Source organism: Bufo bufo, chromosome 2 (genome assembly GCF_905171765.1).
Source record: "Bufo bufo chromosome 2, aBufBuf1.1, whole genome shotgun sequence".
Taxonomy (NCBI): Eukaryota; Metazoa; Chordata; class Amphibia; order Anura; family Bufonidae; genus Bufo; species Bufo bufo.
The window spans coordinates 140,522,897-140,547,722 of NC_053390.1; the positions used below are offsets into that span (position 1 = coordinate 140,522,897).

At 39.9% G+C, this 24,826-nt stretch overlaps 1 protein-coding gene across 1 annotated transcript in view; it reads right to left on the reverse strand.

The window, feature by feature from the left end:
- The window catches only part of FAM172A (family with sequence similarity 172 member A), a 579,235-nt gene that overhangs the window by 167,120 nt on the left and 387,289 nt on the right, over positions 1–24,826 (reverse strand). The window contains exon 9 of the mRNA XM_040421544.1: positions 6,005–6,121. Within this exon, the coding sequence (XP_040277478.1) occupies positions 6,005–6,121 (117 nt within the window). The remainder of the gene's footprint in view (positions 1–6,004; positions 6,122–24,826) is intronic.

Sequence of the window (24,826 nt, forward strand, 5' to 3'; positions counted from 1 at the left end):
CCCCTGAGATCAGGGAATACAGCTACCATGAAGGGGTGTACTTGACCTGCAACAATGTTTAGGTATGTGTCAAAGTGGCATCCACATGAATGCCAGGACCCAACGTTTCCCTGCAGAACATTGCCCAGAGTATCACAATGCGTCCACCGGCTTACCTTCTACCCATAATACATCATGGTGTGATATTTTCCAATGACAAACACAACCATCCAACAATATGATGCTCAAAATAAGGTGATTCATTAGAACTGGCCACCATTTCCCACCGCTCTACCAGAGGATAGGTCATCAATATAAAACCTCTGCACAACCTCTTTAAAGGGGTTCTCCAAGTTATTCTTACTGATGACTTATCAAAATATGATTGGTGGGGGTCTGACACCCGGCACCCCCGCCGATCAGCTGGAATTGAAGTCAATGGGATTGCTTAGGAGGTATACTTACACTGCTCGCCACTGCTGTTTCCACTGCAAGCAGATAAACAACAAAGAGAAGGCAGCGCTGACACAGCGCGCACCTTCTTTTCAACCAGCTGAATGGGGGGTGCTGGGTGTCAGATCGTCGTCGATCTGATATTGATGACCTATCCCCTTTAAGCATCTGAGTGCCCCTTTTTTTTTCTCAACAAATCGAGATCAAGAACGGTCTTGCTCAATTGCAGCCTAAAATTATTCTATCCCTTGACAGGTGGTATTTGTTACTCACTTTACCCGTCAGTGGATTAAATATTATGGCTGGTCGGTGTACACGTGATGCAATTAAGATGGGGACATTTAAATAATTTTTTATTCATAATTTTAACTGAGATGTCAATGTTTTTTGGCCGATGAAAATTAAAAATATATCACCTATCCACAGTATGACTTACTGCTTACTGTTGGGACCCCCATCGGTCATGAGAATAGGGGGAGGGGTACCATGGCCCCTGTTTGTTATGAGGGAACCTGTCAGGATTTCATGTGCCTATAGCTCGGGAAGTATGAACCTACTGATCGTTTTACTACTGGTGCTCTTAGATGCCTATTAGATCATATGTAAGGGGCCAGGACACTCCACACGAATGAGGGAGGAGTGGCCTCTTACACAAAACCTGCCATGATCAGATTAGCAATTAAAAATTTTGGCATGCAAGATGGAGTAAATAGCTACTGTATCCATGCTATATACTAGAGGGCTACTGTATCCGTGCTATATACTAGAGGGCTACACCTGGTGGTTCTCCAGGTGTTGGGGAAAAAAAACTACTGAACTGATGACATGCAAATATCTTGTGTCACAAGAAGCGAATGCTGTACTCCTGAAAACGGTTTACTATAAAATTATGGAAAAAAAAACATTTTATGGGTTTTGTTTTACAACGTTTTATATTCTGTAAAACTGACCTGTTACTTTAATTCTCTGTGTCAGCATGATCACAACGATACCCCATATGTATAGTTTTTCTTGTGCTTTAATACCTAAAAATTTAAGCGTAACTGCCGTTTCATTTTTTATTTTATTTTTTGCTAATGTGTAGTCCCTTTAAATAAATCCCTTTAGATAATGTGTAGTCCCTTTAGATAAATTGCTGATGTCTAAAAGACCCTGGCGTTTCAGGATTTCTGACTCCGGATCCAAGCTGTTAATTTGAATAACTCTGGATGAGGATGAGGATTGATCAACGGACCCGGTGTTAAAATGTCCTCTCTGATAGGTAGAATCCAAGAATCCTGCAGAGACAGCTTTTTGAGAATTAAGAACCAGCTTCTCTTTGGCCAAAACAGTGTAATCAGAATGAGATTTGGTGTTTCCTAAAGGATCTTTTGGATTACTTTTGGAATCAGCAGAAATGGAGGGAACGCATAAACTAGACTCCAATTCCAGGTCTGCGAAAAAGCATTGATGCCCAAGGGTTGTCCTTTGGATTTAGGGAGCAGAATCTTTGAACCTTTGCGTTCCCTTTTGAGACAAATAACTCTATTACCGGAAAGCCCCATTTTCTATCAGGTTGAAGGTTTCTGTGTTTAGAGACCATTCGCCTTGGTCTAGTTTCGTTCTGCTCAGAAAATCCGCTATTTGATTTTGGGAGCCTGTTAGGTGAACTGAGGATATGGATTCCACTCTTTTTTTGGACCATAAGAATATCTTTTCTGACAGCTTTATCAGTTCCTGTGATCTTTTTCCTCCATGGTGTCTCAAGTAGGATACTGCTGCCTTTTATGAGATCTGATGCAACTTTTAAAGTTTCCCATACAGCCCTTAGTTCTCAGTAGTTTTATGAATGATCTGATATAGTCTTTGGCCAAAGACCCTGGAAGAATATTCCGTTTATGTTTGCTCCCCAGCCTGAGTTGCTTGCATCTGTCTGGTTCCGGATATAAGGAGTTTTCTGCCATACCACTCCCTTTTCGAGATTTGAAGAGATGGTCCACCAGGTGAGGGATAGCTTTACGTGTTCCGGGATGTGAATTTTCCGATCCAAGGATACCTGTCTTCTGTCCCATCTTTTCAGTAGCCAGGTTTGTAGAACTCTGAAATGGATCTAAGACCAAGGAAGAGATGTTATGCAGGATTAAAAAAAATCCCAATAGACTCATCGCTTCTCTTATGGAACAGAAGCTCCTCTTTTGGAATTTTCTAACTTTTTGTCTCAGGCTTATTCTTTTTTTCCCTGGAAGGTACGATGACTCTACCTCTGAGTCCAGGAGAATTCTTAGGAACCTGTCTGGGGAAGAAGACATGATTTCTTTAGGTTTATTAAATATTCTAACTCTTCTAGGAGGATCAAAAAGCAGAGTAAGTCATTCTCCATCTGTTTTTTGGAGTCTGCCACAATTAAGAAATCGTCCAAGTAAGGTATTATTACTAATCCCTGATTTCTTACATGAGCTACCATTTCTACTACGAGCTTGGTAAATATTCTGGGGGCAGATGAAATGCCGATTGGAAGGGCTGTAAATTGGTAGTGACATATGCATCCTTTTTGATCTTTCAAGGCAAACCTTAGATACTTCTGAGACCCCTTCTGTATCGGAACTTGGTAATACGCGTCCTTCAAATCGATTGTGTACATTAGTGCATTCTTTTTTTATTAGAGGGATTGTAGAGATCAGTGACTCCATCTTGAATTTCCTGTATAGGATATTTTTGTTTAGCTGCTTTAGGTTTATTATCGTTCAGAACAATCCATTGGGTTTTGTCACTAAGAATAGAGTTGAGTAGTAACCCTTTTTTTCTTGAGATGGGGGAACCTGAATAATCATCTTTAGTTTTAACAGGTCTAGAACACCTTTCCAGATCCCCCCCCCCCCCCCCCCCCCCATAGTTTTGATGCAGGGGATGTGATCGTATATTTGCTTGTGGGGAAGAGATGAAAATTCAATCTTGTAACCTCTCTCCACAATGTTTAGCACCCAGGGGTTTGATGTAATTTTTCTCCACGGGGAGGAGTAATTTGTTAGTCTTCCCCCAATTCTGACATCCTTGTTAATCGCTAGATTTGATCTGGGGATTGAGGAGGAAACCTCTACCTCTACCCTCTTTTGGGTAGCTCCACTGACCTGTTTTTCCTTTACCCCTATATGAGCTATCCTGGCCACCATAGGTGCAAAAAGGAAAATCTCCTTTTCTGAGGTTTTTCCTCTGAAAAAACTTTTTTCTTATTGCTTTTTTAAGGATATTGTCCGGAACCGGACCAAAGACATATTCTCCAGAAAAAGCTATGGAACACAGTTTCATTTTGGATGCTTTGTCTCCCGACCATGACTTCATCCATAAGGCTCTCCTAGCCGTATTAGAGAGGGCTGCATCTTTGGCCGAGAATCTTACTTTTTCCACCGAAGTGTCTGCCAGAAAAGCAGTGGCTCATTTAAGTAAGGGTAACGAATCTATTATTTCCTCCCTTGGAGTTTTATTTTTTAAGTGATTTTCTAGCTCATTAAGCCACAAATACATAGATCTTGCAGCTATGTCCGTATTTACGCTATACATGGCCGCTTCCCAGGATTTGCGCAAAAGACTATCTGCCTTCCTTATTTCCATAGGGTCTCTCAACTGGCAAGAGTCCTCAAACAGCAGAGAGGTCTTCTTATTTTCCTTGGCTACCTATATGGCAATTTTTGGAATATTGTTAAATATTTTAGATTTAGAAGCGTAGAATAGTAACTGACTCTTAAACTCCCTGGATATACCCAGTCGCTTCTCAGGGTCGGACCACTCATCAAGAACCATTTCCTTAATATTTTCATCTATAAAGACCTTGTAGCATTTGGTTCTTAAGCCCCCAAACATTTCCTACTGTATAGAATGTGGTTTTTGGGCCTCTACTACGCCCATTTTGGCACGGACCGCTTTTAAGAGGCTTCCCATTTCCTCAACGGGGATTTTTTTTTTGCATCCTGTACTATCACTCCTTCAGAAAGGGTATCATTCTTTTCCATTGTTTAGAAGGTGTAGCCTCATCCATTAGATCCTCAGAATCTGAGGAGGAGGGAGAAGCTATTTTTTGCCTTTTAATGGGTTGTGGACCAGGGCTGGTTTCTCTTAATGAGGCCAGGGAAGATTTAACTTTGTCATGTATTATGGTCCTTATTTCATCCATCATCGATGGTTGCTCCTCTCTTACAATACTTGAAATGCATTCTTGCATAGCTTTTTTGTGTACTGCTCAGGGAGTTTCTTAAAACACGAAATGCATTTGAAACTCTTTTTGGATCTTTTCTGAGCCTCCCTAGACACCTATTGATAAGAGAGGAACAAATTATGCCCCCAGCAATGCATATTTATCTATATATAGTCGTTCTGCTTAATCCCTATATACTGCCATCAACAATAGGGTCACTTGTGCACACGTAGGCTGCTCAACAAAGGTTCCCCATATGGAGAATTACGTTCACTGGCACTGGAGCATCAAGCTCTCTTGGCTGTTCAGGGGCCGACATCTTACCAGACCACCTCAGATCAGCCATCCACCAGTGAAGAGCACTTTCGGGGACGCCACTGAGGAGGCCTCAAACCCTGATGAGTTGCCCTGTGAAAGGAAGAATTAAATGTATATCCATCCTCACCTCCCTGGCAAGCAGAGAGGCCTCTCTCTATCCTGGCCACTATAGGGGCAGGAAAACACTGAGGTGGGTGGTGGGAGGGGGAAATGTAATCTTCTCTGTTTTCCTGCTCCTACAGAGGTCAGGGTCAATCTCCTATTATATGCCATCATGGTGGTGAAATGGAAAATAACTTTTATTTCTTATTGTAATAAGGCCTTCAGTACTCCGAGGGGTGGGCCTTCACCCCTCGGTGTAGCTTAGCTACTCTGGTTTTAAGCTCTGGCCAGGCATTATTATCATTCTTCTGCCTGGCCTTGTAATCTTACTTCTGCGCCGTACATTCAATCATCAGAGCATGTGCAGTAATCATCTGCTCAGAAAGCAATGCCACTACAGATCATCATAAAAAAGGCATGCTTTTAGTCAGCACAATTAGCCCCATCAGGCATTATGCCTGGTTTAATGGGGTTGATTCTACTGACAGATGATCCTTCAAAGCAGCCAGAAGTTGGACTCCATTCAAGTGTACAGAAATTTTAGAAGAAACTGCAAGAAAATCTCGGGAGATGGCGGAAATATCTATTGGAAAAGATTTTACAATGGTACGTAAAATCCACCACAAGAAAAAAAATCTACAAAAATCATATTCAGCGCCATATGTTTTTGACTTTTATGCGGATAATAAGAGGTTATATGTGTGCACATTCCTCAGTATTTCACACCGTAAATATATTTAATGATTTTCCTAGTGCATCAGACCCACAAATATTAAGTTTCTGCACCAAGGTTAACCTGCCAAAAGAAAAAAAAAGCATCAAGGCTGCCAAAAGAAAAAAGCATCATCACTGAAGGTACGTGAAAAGTAGGGCGAAAAAGAATCATTAGAAGATTGTGTTACTGTGTGCATTAGAAATATTGCATTATGCTTTTCTTTTTGTTAGCTTTACTCAACGAACGGCACAAACAAAGAAAATTATTACCTCGCGCATCCACTCTCGAATCGTTTTATTGGCTTCCTGATGCCACATATTGTGAACGGAATCTGTCAGTGCTACAGCGGTGACCTTACTTTTCACATCAGCTTCACGCTGAATCATCTGTTGGGGAAAGAACAAAAACAGGTCTGAGAGACATATGCAAAACGTAGGATTTTAATCCAGCTGTGTTATAGATTGAGCAATTACTCAACGTAGACTTCCTGTGTTTGAGACGACTTTGATGGGATGCTTTTAAAGCTTCTAAAAGTTTTGCTACACAATATTTATTGCCACGTTGTTGTGGGCCTTTACTACTTTTACTATAGACTTTCGACAGCAGAACTGCCAAAATGCAAAGCATGTGAAAGCCACAACAGAAAACAAACAATGAAACAATCGAGACAAGGTGTAGTAGATGACAGATTCAGTCAAAGTACATACAGATTGACCATTAAGTCCCAAGAACAATGGCGTCTGTCATTATTTTTTTTTATTGAACAGTAAATAAATGTTCACTAGAAGCAGCCTGTCGGATCTGAGAAATGCTAGTGTGATACTAGCCCTACAGCAAGGACAGGATAATTTTGTAATAATATGATCGAGTAAGCCACCAGTGAGAAAGAGAACATTACCGTACTTAATCTCAACTGGGAGTTCTACTTTAAATAATTCTGGAGTGGTGGTGAAGCTGTATGGACAAGGCCGATCCTCTCTATTCTACAATCTGTCCCATAAATTGCAGTTTTCTATACAGAGCACAACAGAAAATATGTCTTCAATGAGAGTGTTGACTCTGACAATGATATAACATTAATGACATAACAGCCTTTGGATTGAGTGTGAGTTAAACAGGGGCTCTACAGAATAAGAGACAATAAGAGACAAGAAGGAGGAATTCAGACAACACATCGCTCCCTATCGTGATATCGGGAAAGTGAGCAGTTTGTGCTCAAAATATAGTATGACGTTAACTGTGTCACACAGTAAACCATAACCCGACAGATCCCTGGCATAAAACTATAGCTGACATGTTTTTGTGCATTACAATGCGGGATTTCACACATACCTTAAGCTGTTCACAGCATATGCTAATCATGTTCCCAATAAAGCTAATTAATCCAGCAATATCCCAAAATATCCTCCACAAAACATTGCACAGAAAAGATGCGAAGCCGCATGGAAAAAGAAAACGTGGTTTATTTGCTTGAACGTTTTTGAATGAAATACTTGACCTCGATCAGAAGGTCAAAGAAGAGAAGCGACAGCAGCTAAGACAGCCGCCACTAAACGGCAGCCCGAACCTTGGTCTCGTTTTAGCCGTTTTACCACTGAAATCTGAATACTGGTACAAGACAAACATTTCATGTAAAGGTAAAACTGTTCTTTAAAGCTTTTTTTTCTTTTTTTAAGTTTGCATAATGACTGTGCTTCTTTGTACTATCATAACTGTGAAGTGTCCCTAATATTTCAGCCACACTATTCCATGTTTCATCTGCACAGCTAGATGCATTTCACTCGAAAGCAAGGGGCTTATCCCTTCTATGGAGGTCTGCCAGCACTGTACTACACTGATATCCTTTCACTTACTTCCCACTATGTTTGCTTTCAGCTTGGGAGCTCACAGAACAAATTAGCAGGAAGAGATCACACTTGCAGACATACAGGAGGCTCCTATAATCTTCAAAATCTGTTTAGAACCAGTTCTTTGATTAGGTTCACAATCTCAGCTACATAGCAATGACACGACCCCAGTTCCTTTTAGCTGTCTTCCGTGTTTCTGTTACTAGGGACAGATCTTGCTGACAACAGGCAGTGGACTGCAACTCAGGTAGAAGTAAGACCCCTAGTGGCCATGATTTTACTGCTTTTTTTCTGGTGGATGAAGGTAGTTTTTTTATTTATTATGTGATATAGAAATTTGTTATTTTTACCATTCTCTACGGTAGAAAAACTGCAATAGAAACTGCCTTGGGAAAATACTCTGTATCAAGACGAAGGAGGATAGTGATGGGGACATGATTAATCCACTTGACCTCTTCCCCAGCTTTCTGAGGTGGATCCTTCTTTTAGGCAGGCACAGATTAGTAGCGGATGTCCAGTGCATGTGCACATACAAGAGATTTGGCAGCTCCTGATGCTATGCAATATACATATATGCTATGTACATAGACTTGTCTAAATAGGAGTAGAAATACAGAAAACATAAGGATTCAAAGAATAAATTAGGCACAGAAGATAAATATGGGAAGAATGTGCAACCTCCTAGAATTATTTTTTTATGGCCAATAATCACTGTAAGTGGAAAAATATAAAACTCTGGGCACTGGAAAAAAACCTTCCCTTGCCAAAGGCTTTGAGGAAGCTTCAAGTAAAATGAAATGAAGCTGCAAAGACTGACAGCCGGACTCCTGGGGATAATGAAGGGTTTGCTGTCAGGTTACAAAGTTATTTTTTTCTTATTAGAGCAGGAGAGTTAACAGCCTGTTAACGGGTTTCCTATGCAGTAAAACTTTTACACAATGTTATCAATGTCTTGGGCTCGAAGACTGAATGACATGTGTGCGATTTGATAATTGTTATCCACAGGAAGTTCAGCCAATGACCTCCTGCAGCTGAAAGACTTCTGCTCAGATAAGATACAAGCATGAAATCTTTGAAAATTATAGAACATCAAGCCCTCCATGGACACAGCTCCAAAAAGGGGTTATTGCAGCATACGGCCTATCCATTGCACCTTCTAGGTCAACCCCATGAACTGCTTACTCACCAATGCCAGTAATAGTAAAACAAAATGTGGCATGAACGGGGCTTCAAATGGATGGAAAAAAATAAAAAAGTTTCAACTCACCATTGCTCAAAGCACCATATTGTTCACTGTGGGACTCTCTCTTCTGGTACTGTATCTTCCCCTCTTTCAAAAACGTTTGCAGAAGAAGAAATAGAATGAACCTTTTTGATGGCGCTGTCAGCAGGAGTCAGAGACAGGTAGGTACTGTTAACACAATACTTTTTTATTTTCAGTCAACGCGTTTCAGGGGCGGAGAGCCCCCTTCATCAGGACAATATACAAAAACGCTATTACTCCATTATAAAAAAAAGTCTCTTGACCCTTTCTGTACAACTACAGACCAGTCTTTAATCTTCCCTTCATCTCCTGGAGCGTCTGGTCTACTCTCGCCTCATCTGCCATCTCTCTGTTCACCCTCTCCTTGATCCATTACAATCTGGTTTCCGCACCCTACATTCTACAGAAACTGCCCTCAAAGGGACAAATAACCTCCGGATAGCAAAATGCAACGTTGACTACTTTCTGCTCATTCTCCTTGACCTCTCTGCAGCTTTTGACACTGTGGACCACCATGCTCCAAATTTATCAGCCTAAAGGACACTGTCCTCTCTTGGTTTTCTTCATATCTTTCTGACCACTCTTTCAATGTATCAATGGCTGGCTCTGCTTCTTACTGTTAGGGTTCCTCAGGGTTCAGTGCTAGGCGCTCTCCTCTTCTCACTCTACACAGCCCCAAATGGACAGACCATCGTCAGATTTGGTTTCCAGTACTATCTCTATGCTGATGATACCCAATTATACACTTCATCCGCCAACATCACCCCTACTGTATAACAGAACACTAGTGACTGTCTCTCCACCGTCTTTCACATCATGTCCTTTCTCTATCTGAAACAGAATCTTTCAAAAACAGAACTTCTTGTATTCTCTCCATCTACTAACCTACTCAAACCTGATATCTCCCTCTCTGTGTGGCACCATCATCACTCCTAGGCAGCACGTTTGCTGTCTTGGTGTTATGTTTGACACTAATCTTTCCTTCACCCCCTATATCCTTCACCCCCTATAGTCTCTTGCCCACTCATGTTGCCTGCACCTCAAAAACATCTTGAGAATCTGCCCCTTTCTCACTTTGGAAACAACAAAAACTCTAAATGTTGCCCTGATTCATTCCCGCCTCGATTATTGTAACTCACTATCAATTGGCCTCCCCCTCACCAGACTCTCCCCTCTCCAGTTTATCCTTAATGCAGCAGACAGGGTTACCTATCCGTCCAACCACTACTCCGATGTCTCCGCCCTATGCCAGTCACTGGACTAGTTGCCCATACAGTATAGAATCCAATTTAAACTGCTTGTTCTCACCCACAAAGCTAATCACAGCGCTTCAGCCCCCTACATCTCCTCCCACATCTCTGTCTACAACCCTACCGGAGCTCTTCGCTCTGTAAATAATTTTTGACTGACATCCACCATAATCCGAACCTTTCACTCTTGGCTCCAAGACTTCTCCTGAGCTGCGACAGTTCTCTGAAATGCTCTACCCCAAGTAATTAGGTTAAATCACAAATACACACAGTTTTAGGCGCTCCCTAAAAACACATCTTTTTAGGGTGGCCTATCACATTCCCTGATCTAACTCCTCTCCATATATAGCCCATTTATCATTTCCTGAACCTGATCCTCCACCAAGCTCGTCACCGCAGAACAAATGTCATACAAAAGAACAAATGTAAAAAGTAAAAGCAATCATGGCTGTAGACTAGAACTACGGAAGGCTCTGGATGAGGAAAAATAATAAAAAATTCTCAGCTTCAGGTAGTAATTTATGAAATGCTCTACCCCAAGTAATTAGGTTAAATCATAAATACACACAGTTTTAGGCGCTCCCTAAAAACACATCTTCCACATCCTCCACCAAGCTCGTCACCTCACCCATGCACCCAGAAGCACTTCATATATCGGCTCAAGCAGCTTTATATCTGCTCCCCTATTTTCCCAAGATAGCTGGACCATTGTACAAAACAAGCACTTTTACCTTTTGTGTCACCCCTATCTCTTTATAGATTGTAAACTCTTGAGAAGAGTCCTCATTCCTCTTGTTGCAATAATTGACTTGTCTGTTTGTACATGAACCCCTGAATTGTAAAGCGCTGCAGAATATGTTAGCGCTATATAAATAAAGATTATTATTATATAAAAAATGTAGTACAATGTCATACAAAAGAACAAATGTGGAAAAAGTAAAAGCAACCATGGCTATAGACTAGAACTACGGAAGGCTCTGGATGAGGAAAAATAATAAAAAATTCTCAGCTTCAGGTAGTAATTTATGACTTTCTATCTTCTGGACTTCCCTACAAATCCTGCTGGGTTTTAGATTAGGTTGTATAGAATTCAAAAACTTGGATATATAGCATATATATCAAATTTATATGTATTGTACCACACCAAAAAATATATAATCGTGTCCGCAAAATGTATAGTGTATTTTTCTGAGATGTTACCTCAAAACAATTAAAATAATGAAAAAAAGCCTTCTGTTCAAAATGGTGCCCAGTCAATAGAGACTGCACATAATATACAGTTTTCGTTAACCAGATATAGTAGAGGCTACATAGTAGTCAACTTATAATTGAGAACCTGGACTATACAGTGGAGCAATATAGTTAAATGGTTTTTCCGAGACTTAACTACTGATGACCTGTCCTCTGTATAGGTCATTAGTATATCATCGGTGGTGGTCCTACACTCAGGACCCCCGCCGATCAGATGCTCGAGAAGGCAGTAGCTCCAGCTTTTCTTTGGCCGAGTGATGACACGTTCATCCGTCACATGGCCTAGGCGCAGCTCAGTCTCACAGAAGTGAATGGGGCTGAGCTACGATAACAAGCACAGCCGCTATAAAATGTAGGGCACTGTGCTAGTTGGGCAGGGAGAAGGCTGCGGTGCTACTGCGAGCGCCGGTGCCTTCTCAAACAGCTGATCGGTGGGGGTCCCAGGTGTTGGATGCCCATCGATCCATAGGATAGGTCATCATCAGTATTAAAGTCTTGGAAAACCCTTTTAATCTTTTGTTTCCCATCTATAGTAAATGAACTTAAAAAAAAGTGGAAAAGACATTTCAAGTCATCAGTCTGCAGTGAAGTCTTTCATTGTTGCTGCAGTTGAGGGGTAAAGTGCCGCCGGAGCACTCCAACACTAGGAACAGCCTGCTTTCCTAGTGCAGGTTCTGCTTCATAGCAGAGGTCAGAGAAAGGTGCCTCTTCGACGATTGGGTCACTGGTTTTCTCAGTGGTCCAATAGTAGCTGGGCAAGCAATGCACAGTCTGCCATGAGGTCCTATGAAGGACCCTAAGGCTCTTGGCTCTGTAAATCTGCTGTGAGGGCACTCTAGTGTTACCCTAACATCAGCCTGTGTCATAGAGAAACGGAGTATAACCTATTAGCATACAAGAGTATGCTAATACAGTAGAAGTATGAAGTAAAATTATAAAATGTTATAAATAATGCAATAAAAATGTAAATAATAAAAACAACCCCCCTCCTCCCCCAAAATATCCCCTTTATTTAGTGTAAAATACATTTCATTGTGCACACACACAAAAAAACAGAACAAAAAAAAACACGTTAGGTATCCACACATCCATAATAATCTGAAGAATAGAATTATCAGGTTATTTCATTTGAAACACGAACGGCGTAAAAAATAAATAGAAAAATAACGCCAAAAGTAGCTTTTTTCTATATTCCCGTAGCAAAAAAAAAATGATTAAGTTACACCGTAATTTATATGCACTCTTGAACAACGCCTAAATATAATAACATTTCTCTCGCATAACACAAGCTCAAACAGCCACGCTAGTTAAAAAAAAGTTATGGCTAATGAAATGCAGAGGCAAAAACGGAAAAAGAATTGCTGGTAATTCAGGATGTCTGAAGCCTGGTCATTAAGGGGTTAATATGAGGTACATGTATTAATATGCATTAGTGCTGACGTTGGCATGCAAAATAGCAGAGTTTGTTATTTGCTACAATATGCCACCTCTGGTTTTTCATAGGAATGCAGGCAAAACTAGAGGGTTATCTTCAAGGGGAGCTGTCATATATCTCCTGCCATGTCTGTTTTAGTAAATGCTTGCATTTCTCATAAGATAATTCTCTGCTATTCTTCCTGAATATTTATAAATAAATTGACAACTAGGTGCAACCATTCCTCTTGTCCTTACGCAGTCTGATACTGGCAATACTGACGGGGCAGCGTCAGGCTGTGTGGGACACGCCCCGTCAATAGTAGCATTAAGCAGTCAATTTATTCATACATTTCTATAAGAATAGTTAAATTGTGAAAAATACATTAATTTATAAAAAAATACGTCAGAAGATCTAACAGGTCCTCCTTAAACCAAAATATAGGTTATTATGGTGGACCTAAGAAACACCTAAATGACGAATCAAGCCCTGCTACATTTCTACATAAATGCAGAGTACCAAACTACATAAATGCAGATACATACACAATGTCCTAGAATAACCCCTTGCATCCAAGGCGCTCAATAGACCATCATGGAAAGGTTGGTTTAAGAGTCCATCCTTTATTGGAAGAGCATAAAGCTCTTCAGTACTGGAAAGTAGTATCATTGGCATCACCTGGACTTCATAAGCTCACGGTCCCTACAATCGGGTTTAGAGTTTCTTCTGCATTTCAGGTGATCCACATATCAATATCCCAGCACTTACTTTCCATGTCTATCAAACCTGATACTGTTCTGTAATATCACTTTATTTACTTGGCCTGAAGCAAAGGCAGCATAAATAATCAGACTTCCAGCTTCCATCACTTTAGTAGGTAAGGCTCAAGCCAGACGGCAGGGTGTGAACATCAATCTTCCCGCGGCTCAAAAAACAAAATTGGACTACGAATTTTCAGATCAGGAAGACTTAGAGCCATGTTTCACACCAACGCAGAAGCCAAGTGATGAGCAAAGATGACAAGGGAAGGTACCAGGGCTGCTCTCCACACATCACAGATGGATATGAAGCTTTACTGCAAGGTTATTTAAACAGAGCCAGCTGGATTTCCACTGCCTCAACAGGATAACACAACATTCACTTTTCCTGCACTTTGAAGACTCAACCTCAGTTCTTAAGACCTTTGTCAGTGTAGAGGAAGGAAAAGCCACAAAACAAGCAATTGTAAAGGATAAATGCTGTCAAAGGACACTTTCTGGGCTCTTTGTATTCCTGTTCCAAGTTACAGTAGAGCAACCAGCTTTTATTTATTTTTTATTTATTTTTTTGACCATATAAAAATAAGTGGAAGAAAAAATCTAAAGAAAAAAAAAAGGAAAAAGACGCAAAATGATGGAAAATATCATTACTACAAATATGAGGCAATACTAGATTTTAGTGTTGTGTATAAGTTAGTAGAACTTTACGTTGATATTTATGATGTGGAGCAACAATTCAATTTCCCATTTGTAATTCAAAAGATAAACCATATATCACAGTGCTCTATTTCACACCTCGATGCTGGGCTAAGGCTACGTTCACACCTGAGCTTTCCCTTTCCGCTACTGAGATCCGTCACAGGTTTTTAATAATGGAGGAAAACGCTTTAGTTTTGTCCCCATTCATTGTCAATGGGGACAAAACTGAACTAAGGGGAACGGAATGCACCAGAATGCGTTCCTTTCCATTTCATTGCGTTCCCATGACGCAAACAAAAGTGCTGCAAGCAGCGTTCTTGAGTGTGTCCTGCGATGTGGAACAAGACGGATAAGTCATGACGCGCAATGTAAGTCAATGGTGACAGATCAGTTTTTGCGGACACAAAAGGAAACGGATCAGTCTCTGAAACCATTCACCAAGTCAATGGGTGACGGATCCGTTTCCGTCATAGCTATTTTAGAGATAATACAGTACAACCGGATCCTTTCATAACGCATGCAGATGGTTGTATTATCATGATGGATCCAGCATAAACGCAGATGTGAAAGTAGCCTAACATGGTACCACTAAAGCCATGTAGTAAGGTAGCATTAACGTGTTGAAAGATGGACTGACAGATAATACAAATAGTTTCAATTTTAGTTATGTCTGTCTTATAAAATGGATTTCCAATCCATGTATAGACAGTACCATTGATTTTCCTTTAAAAACTGAATATCTTTCTACAAAAATTACTTAACTACAATTACAGACTTTAGTCTTTGGTTAGAACAAAAAAGTACTGTGCCTATAGAAAATAGGTTAATGGAGAGAAACATTAACTTGTGGCATATTTAAAGAGGCTCTGCTCTCTCTGCACTTTGATTACCAGGGTCAGGTGTGATGATGTTTTCACTGCCTGGCCCTGTCAAAGTGCAGAGGGTGCGGTAGTTGCAGAGAGACCCCCTGACGAAGGTACGCCGAAACGCGCGTCGAGGTAACGCCATCCCAGACATCCAGGTCGTATTTACTTTTAGTGAGTCCCTTTACTTACATTTTACTCTCTTTGCTGGCTTACTGTTAGATAGGTGTGATATAGGTCCAGCAGGTTCACACCACCGCCTGTTCCGCGGGTTGTTCCTTCTGGTCACTACCCACCATATTTACATTATCTCAGTTACTGTCATGCCTTACATTTGGACTCATACTAACTGTATCAATGTTTATGTATTGTTGTGACTTCTCTTGTCGACACTGCAGTGCTGGGATGGCATCTGTGCTCCCTCTTCCCCTGTTTTATGGCATTTTATTATCCACTGATTGAGTTTTCAATAAAGCATACTATTTTTTCACCATTGGACGTCTAAGAGCTTTTAGTTCTTTGTTTTTTCTAGTTGCAGAGAGAGCAGAGCCTCTAGGAGTAACAGCAACACCCTCATTGCTCCTAGAGGCTCATTTGCATATGGTAAAACATCTTTTTTCTCAGCAACGTGGGCACATATGAACATGGGACCAAAACAGATGCCTTTAGTTGGCAAGTGCACATATAACAGGTCAGCCAGTGTCATGGGTACAAATCTGCTGACAGATGCCCTTTAATGCAAGTGAATATGCAAAAAGTTGTTCAAAAAACAAATGCAAAACATTTTTCCTTAAAGGTGAGAAAGGAACAATGAAGTAGCAGACATCCCAAAATATCCGTGTACAGCTTTATGTGAAGCTTTGGAGCATAATCAACGTTTTCTCCTAACATGTTCACAGACCTATAGCTTTTAGGTTGCATTTCTATCATAATTAACAAGGGATCAAGAGAAGATCATGTCCACCGGATTATTTATTTTAATTAATTTCACAAAATTTACACTAAACACCTATCAATAGTTTACGTAATAATTCATTAATGATTGATGTAGATAGTTTATTGCTCGTTTTATATTCCATTAAGACATTTAGTAAAATATATTAAAATAAATAATCCAGGGGATATAATTAGGGATGAGTGAATAGACTTCCGATGAAACATCCAAAGTCGATTCGCATAAAACTTCGTTAGAATACTGTACAGAGCGAGCGCTCCGTACAGTATTAGAAAGTATTGGCTCCGATGAGTTATTACTTCGCAAAGTCTCGCAAAGACTTCGGGTAATGACTTAAGAAATTAATTTCTACTGTAAAAAACCTTTACGGTAAAAGGTTTTTAACAGTAGAAATTAATTTCTGAAGTTAGCACCCGAAGTCTCCCGAGACTTCGCGAAGTATTAACTTCTGCTTAATCGGAGCCAATACTTTCTAATACTGTACGGAGCAGTATTAAGGGCAGCTTTTTTTAATCCACTCCTGGTTTTGGCTTCAAAAACTGCATAAAAAACCTGACCATGTGGCATGAAGTACTTTTACTCAGGCCGCCTCTCGGAGTCCCCTGCCGCTAGTGTGAATGTACCCTAAGACATTAAAAGTACTTTTGCAAAGTTACCACTAAACTGGTCATAGTTGATCATACATCACATATACAAGCAAAATAATATTAAGTAAAACATCACCCGTAGCCTTTTGACGGCATCCCAACACTAAGGAAAGCTTGCACTATCTAAAGGCTAATGCCACCGCTCGGCCTCATACAGAATCATTGTTTGCCGCTGTGTAAACACAATCTGCTGCGGGCAAACAATAATTTTGATAACCACACAAATGATCTATTACCCGATAAACGAGCGAAACGCTCTTTCATTGGGTAATCGGCGGTACATTTACACTGCCAGATAATCGCTAACAAGCATTTTTATGAATACTCATTAGCAATTATCTGTGGGATTCTCGGCCCGTGTAAAGGCCCTTTAAGGCTCTGTTCACTCACCAGTTATTCCAGTGATTTTGACAACAAAAATAGCGGCATCTACAGATGCCATGATGATCATGTGAACACAGATTTACAGTCCTGGTGTGGGAAAGTAAACTTACTGTAAAATGCATGGAGACCTTGCTGTAAACCCCCATGATGTGGAGATGTTTGGGACTGGTAAAACAAAGTAATGTCTGCAATAAGCCCGGTCCGCAAAGTCACATGTTTAGGATTTCCTTAAGGATAGAATTGTCAGTGCATGAAGAACTACTACTGGCGTCGTCTCTATGGGATATCTCCAAGTACTGACTTGTTGAGGGTTCCTGGCGCTGGAGATGAGACGCACTGTTTTAGGACACGGCCTTCAAAGCATCAAGTCTGAACTCTCCTATATTACTGCGCTTCTGTAAGACACAATCCTGTCACAAGGCATTGATAGATATGTCACGTAGTTGTGACTAACAAGCCACTCCACCGCCATCCACCTGTCTTCTTGGAAGCAGAAATTTAATAAAAGGTATTGTTAGCAGTGCAAACATGGCGCAGGTATTTGATGAATACGACGCGTCTACTTTCCAAGACTTTGGGCTTGGAAAAACAAGACGTGTATCACCTACCCCCTACAATATCATACACTTGTTAGTGTTGTACGGCTTTCGTTACGTGTATAAAAGTATAATAGGGGACAACTGACTATGTCTGCACAATACCAGGTAAATAGAGCAGATCATTCTCCTGACCAATGCACTTAAACTAGGTAGAAGCTCCTCCGTGGTCAGGGGCCATTGATTCCATCATAATACTAACATAAAAAAAATAAAAAAATAAAGTCTCAATACATAAACAGCAATAACTGGATGACTGAACAGAGGCGAAGGATAACTCTGCGTCTTCCGGTAGGTAATACAGCAAACTACGGGACAACTTTTTACACAATTCCAGATGCTGCTCTGTCCCTGCAGCGAATACAGAAATAACCTGAATAAGAACACCTGCTATCCTGTCTACCTTTCACCAGATCTCAGTGCCTACCCTTCTATATGGCGACAGGCTGCAGAGAATTCCGCTTTTTGCGCGTATAACTTGCTCTACGAATGCTCCCAAATGTTAGAGATGAATAGAAACTGCAGTGTCAGAAAAAGCCTGCAGACATTTCCAGCAAATGAGATACAAATGCTTGTGTATTTTTAGCTGCTCTTAATTCCAGAGTGATACGGCAATCAAACTTCTGGTTCAGACACAAAGGCAGACAATTTGGGATTTAAATGCGGCAAAACACATTTGTGGCGGTTATACACGCCATCAGCTTCCACAGATAAATCCGGAATTATTCCCAGCCAAATTACAGCATGATGTAAAGTAAAGTCTACCTGCTACTTACAGTCGCCAGAGACGGCCATATTGAGGGATTAAATATTAACACTCCGTTAACCCAATATTTGCAGGCGTATCGCTGGTCATTTTATGCACTTTATTCTCATACATGAAGCACCATGGCTACATGTAGGGAGTTGTGGACTACCATGGTCTACATGACAGATATCCCAGATCTACAGAAGTGTCACGGAGATCTATGGCATCAGTGCAGAAGCCTTCTCTAAGACAGCTCAAGGTAGCTGTGCTTGGCAACATTTTTAAAAAGTTTTCAGATTTTATTTCTATACATTAAATAACAGTTAAAGAAAAAATGTAAAGGGCATGATTCCAGCACATGGCTTCTGCCTATGCATATCTATTGTAAACCTCCCTTCTTCATTTGTCATGTATTTTCCAATAATCTCTGATTTCCATACAAAAACAATAAAAAATGGACAAATGAAGGTCATGGATGTTGTTTTTCGTGGTCATCAAATTCCTTTCATACATTTTCCCTCTAAATTCAGGTAATAATCAATAGGTACTGCATGTAATAACATTTAGGGTCACAGACATCTTTTACTTTTAAGATTTTGCATAGTTACATAAAAAATTATATATATTACCCGGAAAAGTGAAGAAATCACATAGTACCCAATTTTTTATTTAAGGTAGTTGCACATGTATTTTATAAAAAAATTAATAAAATAAAAAATCAAGCAACAAATCATGCCGCTGCCAGATGTCACACTGGCCAAAATTTACTAAAACTGTACACTGTATTTTTACAGAAGCGTTTTAAGACAGTTTCCTAGAGTTTTTCTTGACCCTTGACACTTTTTTTTATTTTATTTTTTTATCTGGGTGCTGCATTTTTTAGGCGTTTCCCAGACTTCTCTAGTGGAAAATAAAATCTGAAAAAATGAAAAAAGCAAAACCTTGTGTGACTTAAAAAAACAACACCTCAAAAATACTTGAAAAACATGAATTTCATAAGGGCAATTTCTTTGAACAGCTTGGACTTTGCTAATTTCTAATTGTATATAGCGTAGACTATCTGTATCTGCTTATCTAGCTCTGTCTACCTCTCTAGCTCTGTCTATCTAATATCTATCTATCTATCCAACTCTATCTATCATCGATCTAGGTTTATTTGCACTTCCCAATTGTTGGTGAGATTACCGGGAAACAAGGTTACTATAAAGGCTCGTTCCTGATATCTGTGCTGTTCATCCGGTGAAATGATCCGGGCATCTCAATCGTTGTTTCTGGGCAGCAAATCATGTAGTGTGAACAGCACTTTGCTGCCCACAAACGATGGATCTGTATAAAGACGCGTGATAGCAGGAGCCATCGCTCGTCCTCATCAAGTGGAGGTGATTTCTGCATGTAAATGCGGCGCTGCATCTCCACTGATGAGTTATTGTCCTCGTTGGCGCAATGTAAATGCACCTTATTTCTCTTGATCTATTTATCGCACTCGGTCTCTCTATAGACATACACACAAGTTTATCTCGACACCAAACAATGTCTTAGGTTTGGAAGTTAATATTTTAGTTCTCTTGGAATTTATAATCCGCAGGAACTCAGCGTCAATATACTACACTGAAACATCCAGCACATGGCCATGTAATTTGGCATCATGGGTGAGACTTTCTATTCTATTGCTGGGTAAAGAACACATATGATCACCTACTGTTGTCCTTCTCCCATACCATGTAGATTGTAAGCCTCACGGGCAGGGCCCTCTCTCCTTCTGTACCAGTTTGTAACTCGTCTTGTTCATGCTTAGTGCAATTGTCTGTATTATGTATGTATACCCCTTTTCATATGTACAGCGCTATGGAATGAATGGCGCTTTAATAATAAATAATAATAATAATAATATGATACCCAAGAAACAAGGCCCTGTACTTTATAATTTTAATTTGTAAATGGCGCCACACATAGAAACAAGAGAAGACGAGTACTTAGCACACAGCACATTTTAGCTCTGGTCCACTTTCTTCAGGGTTCACAGATTCTGAAGTGCAATACTGTTCTCACCACTAATGAGGAATCTCAATATTATTGTTCACATACTTTAAAGCTGCCCTCGGTGTCATTCCTTAGAGCGCAGAGTGGAAACGCTATCTGAGATATTACCCAAAGGAGTTCTGAAAAGTCCACAGTTCATGGCAGGCAGATATAGGGATCACCACACACGTACTATAGCAGGAGACTGATAGATCACTTGCTACAAGCAGAGTGTGCACGATTACACTGAAACACTGGAAATCACCTCACACGCCATTTCTTTTTTTCTTTTTTTTGAATTGTGATAAAATGGGAGAACTGACAGCGGCGTAAAAGAAACCAGAGACAGTAGAGTACTACGAGAATCTGTCTGTGAAGATTCTCATTCATCCAGGTCATGGTATATCAGTAGTAATAAATCCAGTTGTTCTGACTTATTACTACTGATACTGCAGGAATTTAGTGTACCTCTGATTTATGATGGAAATGGTTAATGACTTCTGCAAAGCTGGAAGAGATCCCAAAAAGAACTTCAATGCAACATATTAGTTATCTTATGGGGGTCTTCATTTGTCCAACTCAGACGAAAAACAAAGTTATGTCCGTACTTAAATCACACAAAGTTTCAAGGAGAATATCTTAACAGCCTGATTATGTAATATCCTCAATATTATAAAAATACTCCTCTAAAGAAATATTTGCCTGATTGGTTGAAGAAGCTTAACCGGGTACTCAAAACCTCCGCAAAATATATGTTTTTAAATTTTGTTTCAAACTATGAAAAATACATAAAAATCAAATGAAATTTAAAGTCAATACAGCAAAATTATTTCTACTCTATATGTTTTTGAGTAAAACTTTATTTAAAAAAAGTTGATAAAAGATCATGCTAAATCCAGCAAAAATTTCCTTCATTTTATTTTAAAATGTATCAACATATCTAATTTTAAAAAGTTCAAAAGTATATATCTAAATAACGATAGGATTGCCTGGATTAATTCTAACATTTACCAAGTAAAACAAACTAAGTTTCTGAGACATTTTTAGATGGAAAGTTAAATATACCGGCTTGATAAACCCAAAGACACTCCGAAGGTACATAATCAACATATGCCATGTCTAGATGATATTATAATCGCATTAATAGGTCGATTCATTGTGGGACCCTAAAAATAAAAAAAGTTGAAACATGACACATTGAAAAGTGGAAGTCATTACTCAAGTTGAGTCAATTACAAGAGGCTTAATATATTAGAAATAATAAAAAATTTGAGAATGTATTGTCATAGAAAGGGGAAAAATTACATTTAGAACAAAGCTTCAAGTAACATTTTCCATTACTTTATCTTCAGTAAGAATACAGTGATAACTCTGAATCAAACCAAGCAACATAGGAATAAAAAAAAATATATAATTCATGAAAATGGTAAGATGGAAATAACCAATATAAAGGGTCTAAATTAAGTGTCTTAAATTAAAAACAGATTTGCTTATCTTCTAACCCAAGAAAACAATGTTATGTCTCAAAAAAATGGAAACCCTACTTCTTCATTTTTCTTTTTTCATAGTTTTAATGTTTAAAGTTTTAATGTTCCATTACATTCAGTAAGCAATGCCCACTGCCTGAAAGGGCGTCATTCCATCCCTACTGGTAGAGGAAAGCATACAGAGAAGACATAGAACTTTAGCATAATTGCTATAGGCAGCGTGGAATGGGGGGTTAATTGTGGGCATACTTGAGGAAGTCCAGCTGTGGAAGTTACCTTATTAACCCTTAAGATGAACAGTCTATATTCCAGCTCCGATCAATGCCACCTGGCAAACAGTGAAGCCAAAATGGCTTATAATACATATACCCAAACAAAGTTCTTATTTCCCATCTTACAAAATATAATTACTATAATTTCCAAACTGTTATGGGATTTTATACCTAACAAGCACCAAGCAGTAAATATACTTTATAATGACAACTTCACAGTCTCCCTAATAAGAAAAATGTCCAATTATTCGTTGTACTGCACAAAGCGACCTTCTCAAATTCCTGGTCAAATTTGCCATTTCAAGGAATAAAATATTCCTAGCCTCAACTTTCCATAACTCCCCCTCCTCTCATCCTTGCACACAGATGTTGTGTCCACTGACATTAGTACTATTCCCTTTAGCTGGAGGTAAAAACCGATTAGCTACAGAGCCGTGGTGTAAAGTTCATGTTATTCTTTTCTGTTCTACACCCAGAAAATGTCTTGAAAATTAATGCAACTATATCGGGATTTCAAATTAACTTTTGATAGCTAAGAGCAATAAACTGCTAGGGGGAGGAAAACCTATTATAACCGAGCTGCCATCTGATTGCTTGTAGACAGTTAAGCCGCTACGTAACATTTCATATGATGAAACGCTGGATATACTATAATCTGTCGCTTATTGATTAATCAGTAATTTGCTTATAAAGTGATAAGGCATAGTGGTAATAGATCTGTCATTTAACTAGAGCCGCCAGTGCCCAAAAGGTTAGATGGAGACCTAAAATGTCTGTGAGTCAAAGCAAAAACAGTTCAAGCTATATATATATATATATATATATATATATATATATATATAATATTGGATAAATGTAAAAACAAACATCACAAGTTCATCTAACATAAAAGTATGAGGACATAAGAAGTCTTGGGCAGAAAGGAGAAGACTTTACCTATGCATCCAATTTCTTTGAGATGTACCAATTAAATCTATTTGGCGTGTAGAAGTAACACAGAGGTATCCAGGCTTACCCCAAAGGCTCTCTCAAGTAGCACACATTTAGACTGGGATCACACTGAATGCTTTCAATATTGTAGCATTAGCTGAGTAATTTGTCCACTGCCAAGGACTCAGCACAACAAAGAGGAATTTCACATTGAAATAATAAGGAATTCCTCCTTGACTACTTCTTTGCTGGTGGAACTTGTACTTCTCTATTAAAAGAATACCGTCCTGCTTCTCCAGCAGTGAAAAGGTCCATGAAATCTTCCAGGCTGAACGCGCCACAACTGCACTGGGCATCAAGTACAGGCCTGACAGATTACGGTACTTTATGCTGAAAGCCTGTCTCTTTCAATCTACCGTTTTGCATAAATGTCTTAATCACGACTTAAAAAAAAACACCCCAATTACACATCTCAAAGCACTGCTTGCTCGTCTCAGAACAGCTTCCTTTCGATCACTGTCTAAATGCGGAATCATGGTCTGTACTGTATATGTTTATATGTATATGCATACATATGTATATATTACACGCTTTGAAATAGTCTCATTGAGATAACCACCCCTGTAGAAGACCGTTATACATACACAATATAGGGGAACTGAATATAGGCTAGCAGAGAACTGGTGAGGATCAGGGTGGTCTTCTCATAGAGCTGGAGATGTTCTACTGTATATGTGTGTGTATTAATAAGATATGGAAATGCCATTGGATACAATCAATTCACATCAATTTATAATTTGAGGTAAGGACTATCTATCCTGCTGTGTTCTGAAACCTCCTCATTACAAATATTTTTATGCCTACAGTACTGCCATATACTTGGCATGTGCTAATTTCTTGCAATACTTGAATGCATGAACACAGTGCTTCTGTACAACACACCGCATGCCCACAGTGCTTCCGTACAACACGCCGCATGCCCACAGTGCTTCCGTACAACACGCCGCATGCCCACAGTGCTTCCGTACAACACGCCGCATGCCCACAGTGCTTCCGTACAACACGCTGTATGTCCACACTGCTTCTGTACAACACACCGCATGCCCACAGTGCTTCCGTACAACACACCGCATGCCCACAGTGCTTCCGTACAACACGCCGCATGCCCACAGTGCTTCTGTACAACACGCTGCATGCCCACAGTGCTTCCGTACAACACGCTGTATGCCCACAGTGCTTCCGTACAACACGCTGTATGCCCACAGCGCTTCCGTACAACACGCCGCATGCCCACAATGCTTCGGTGCAAAACGTGGCATGCCCACAATGCTTCTGTACAACACACTGCATACCCACAGTGCTTCCATACAACACGTCGCATGCCCACAGTGCTCCCGTACAACACTCCAAATGCCCATAGTGCTTCTATACAACACTCTGTATGTCCACAGACTTTCTGTACAATACTCTGCATGTCCACAGACCTTCCATACAATACTCTGCATGCCCACAGACTTTCTTTACAATACTCTGCATGTCCACAGAACTACTGTAAAATATTCTGGATGCCCACAGACCCCATGTACAGCACTTTGTATGTCCACATAACATCCATACAGTGGCACAGAGCTTATGTAAAACACTCTGCATGCCGACAGTGCTTCTGTGTAACGCTATGCATGCCCACATTGCTTTAAAAGGCACTCT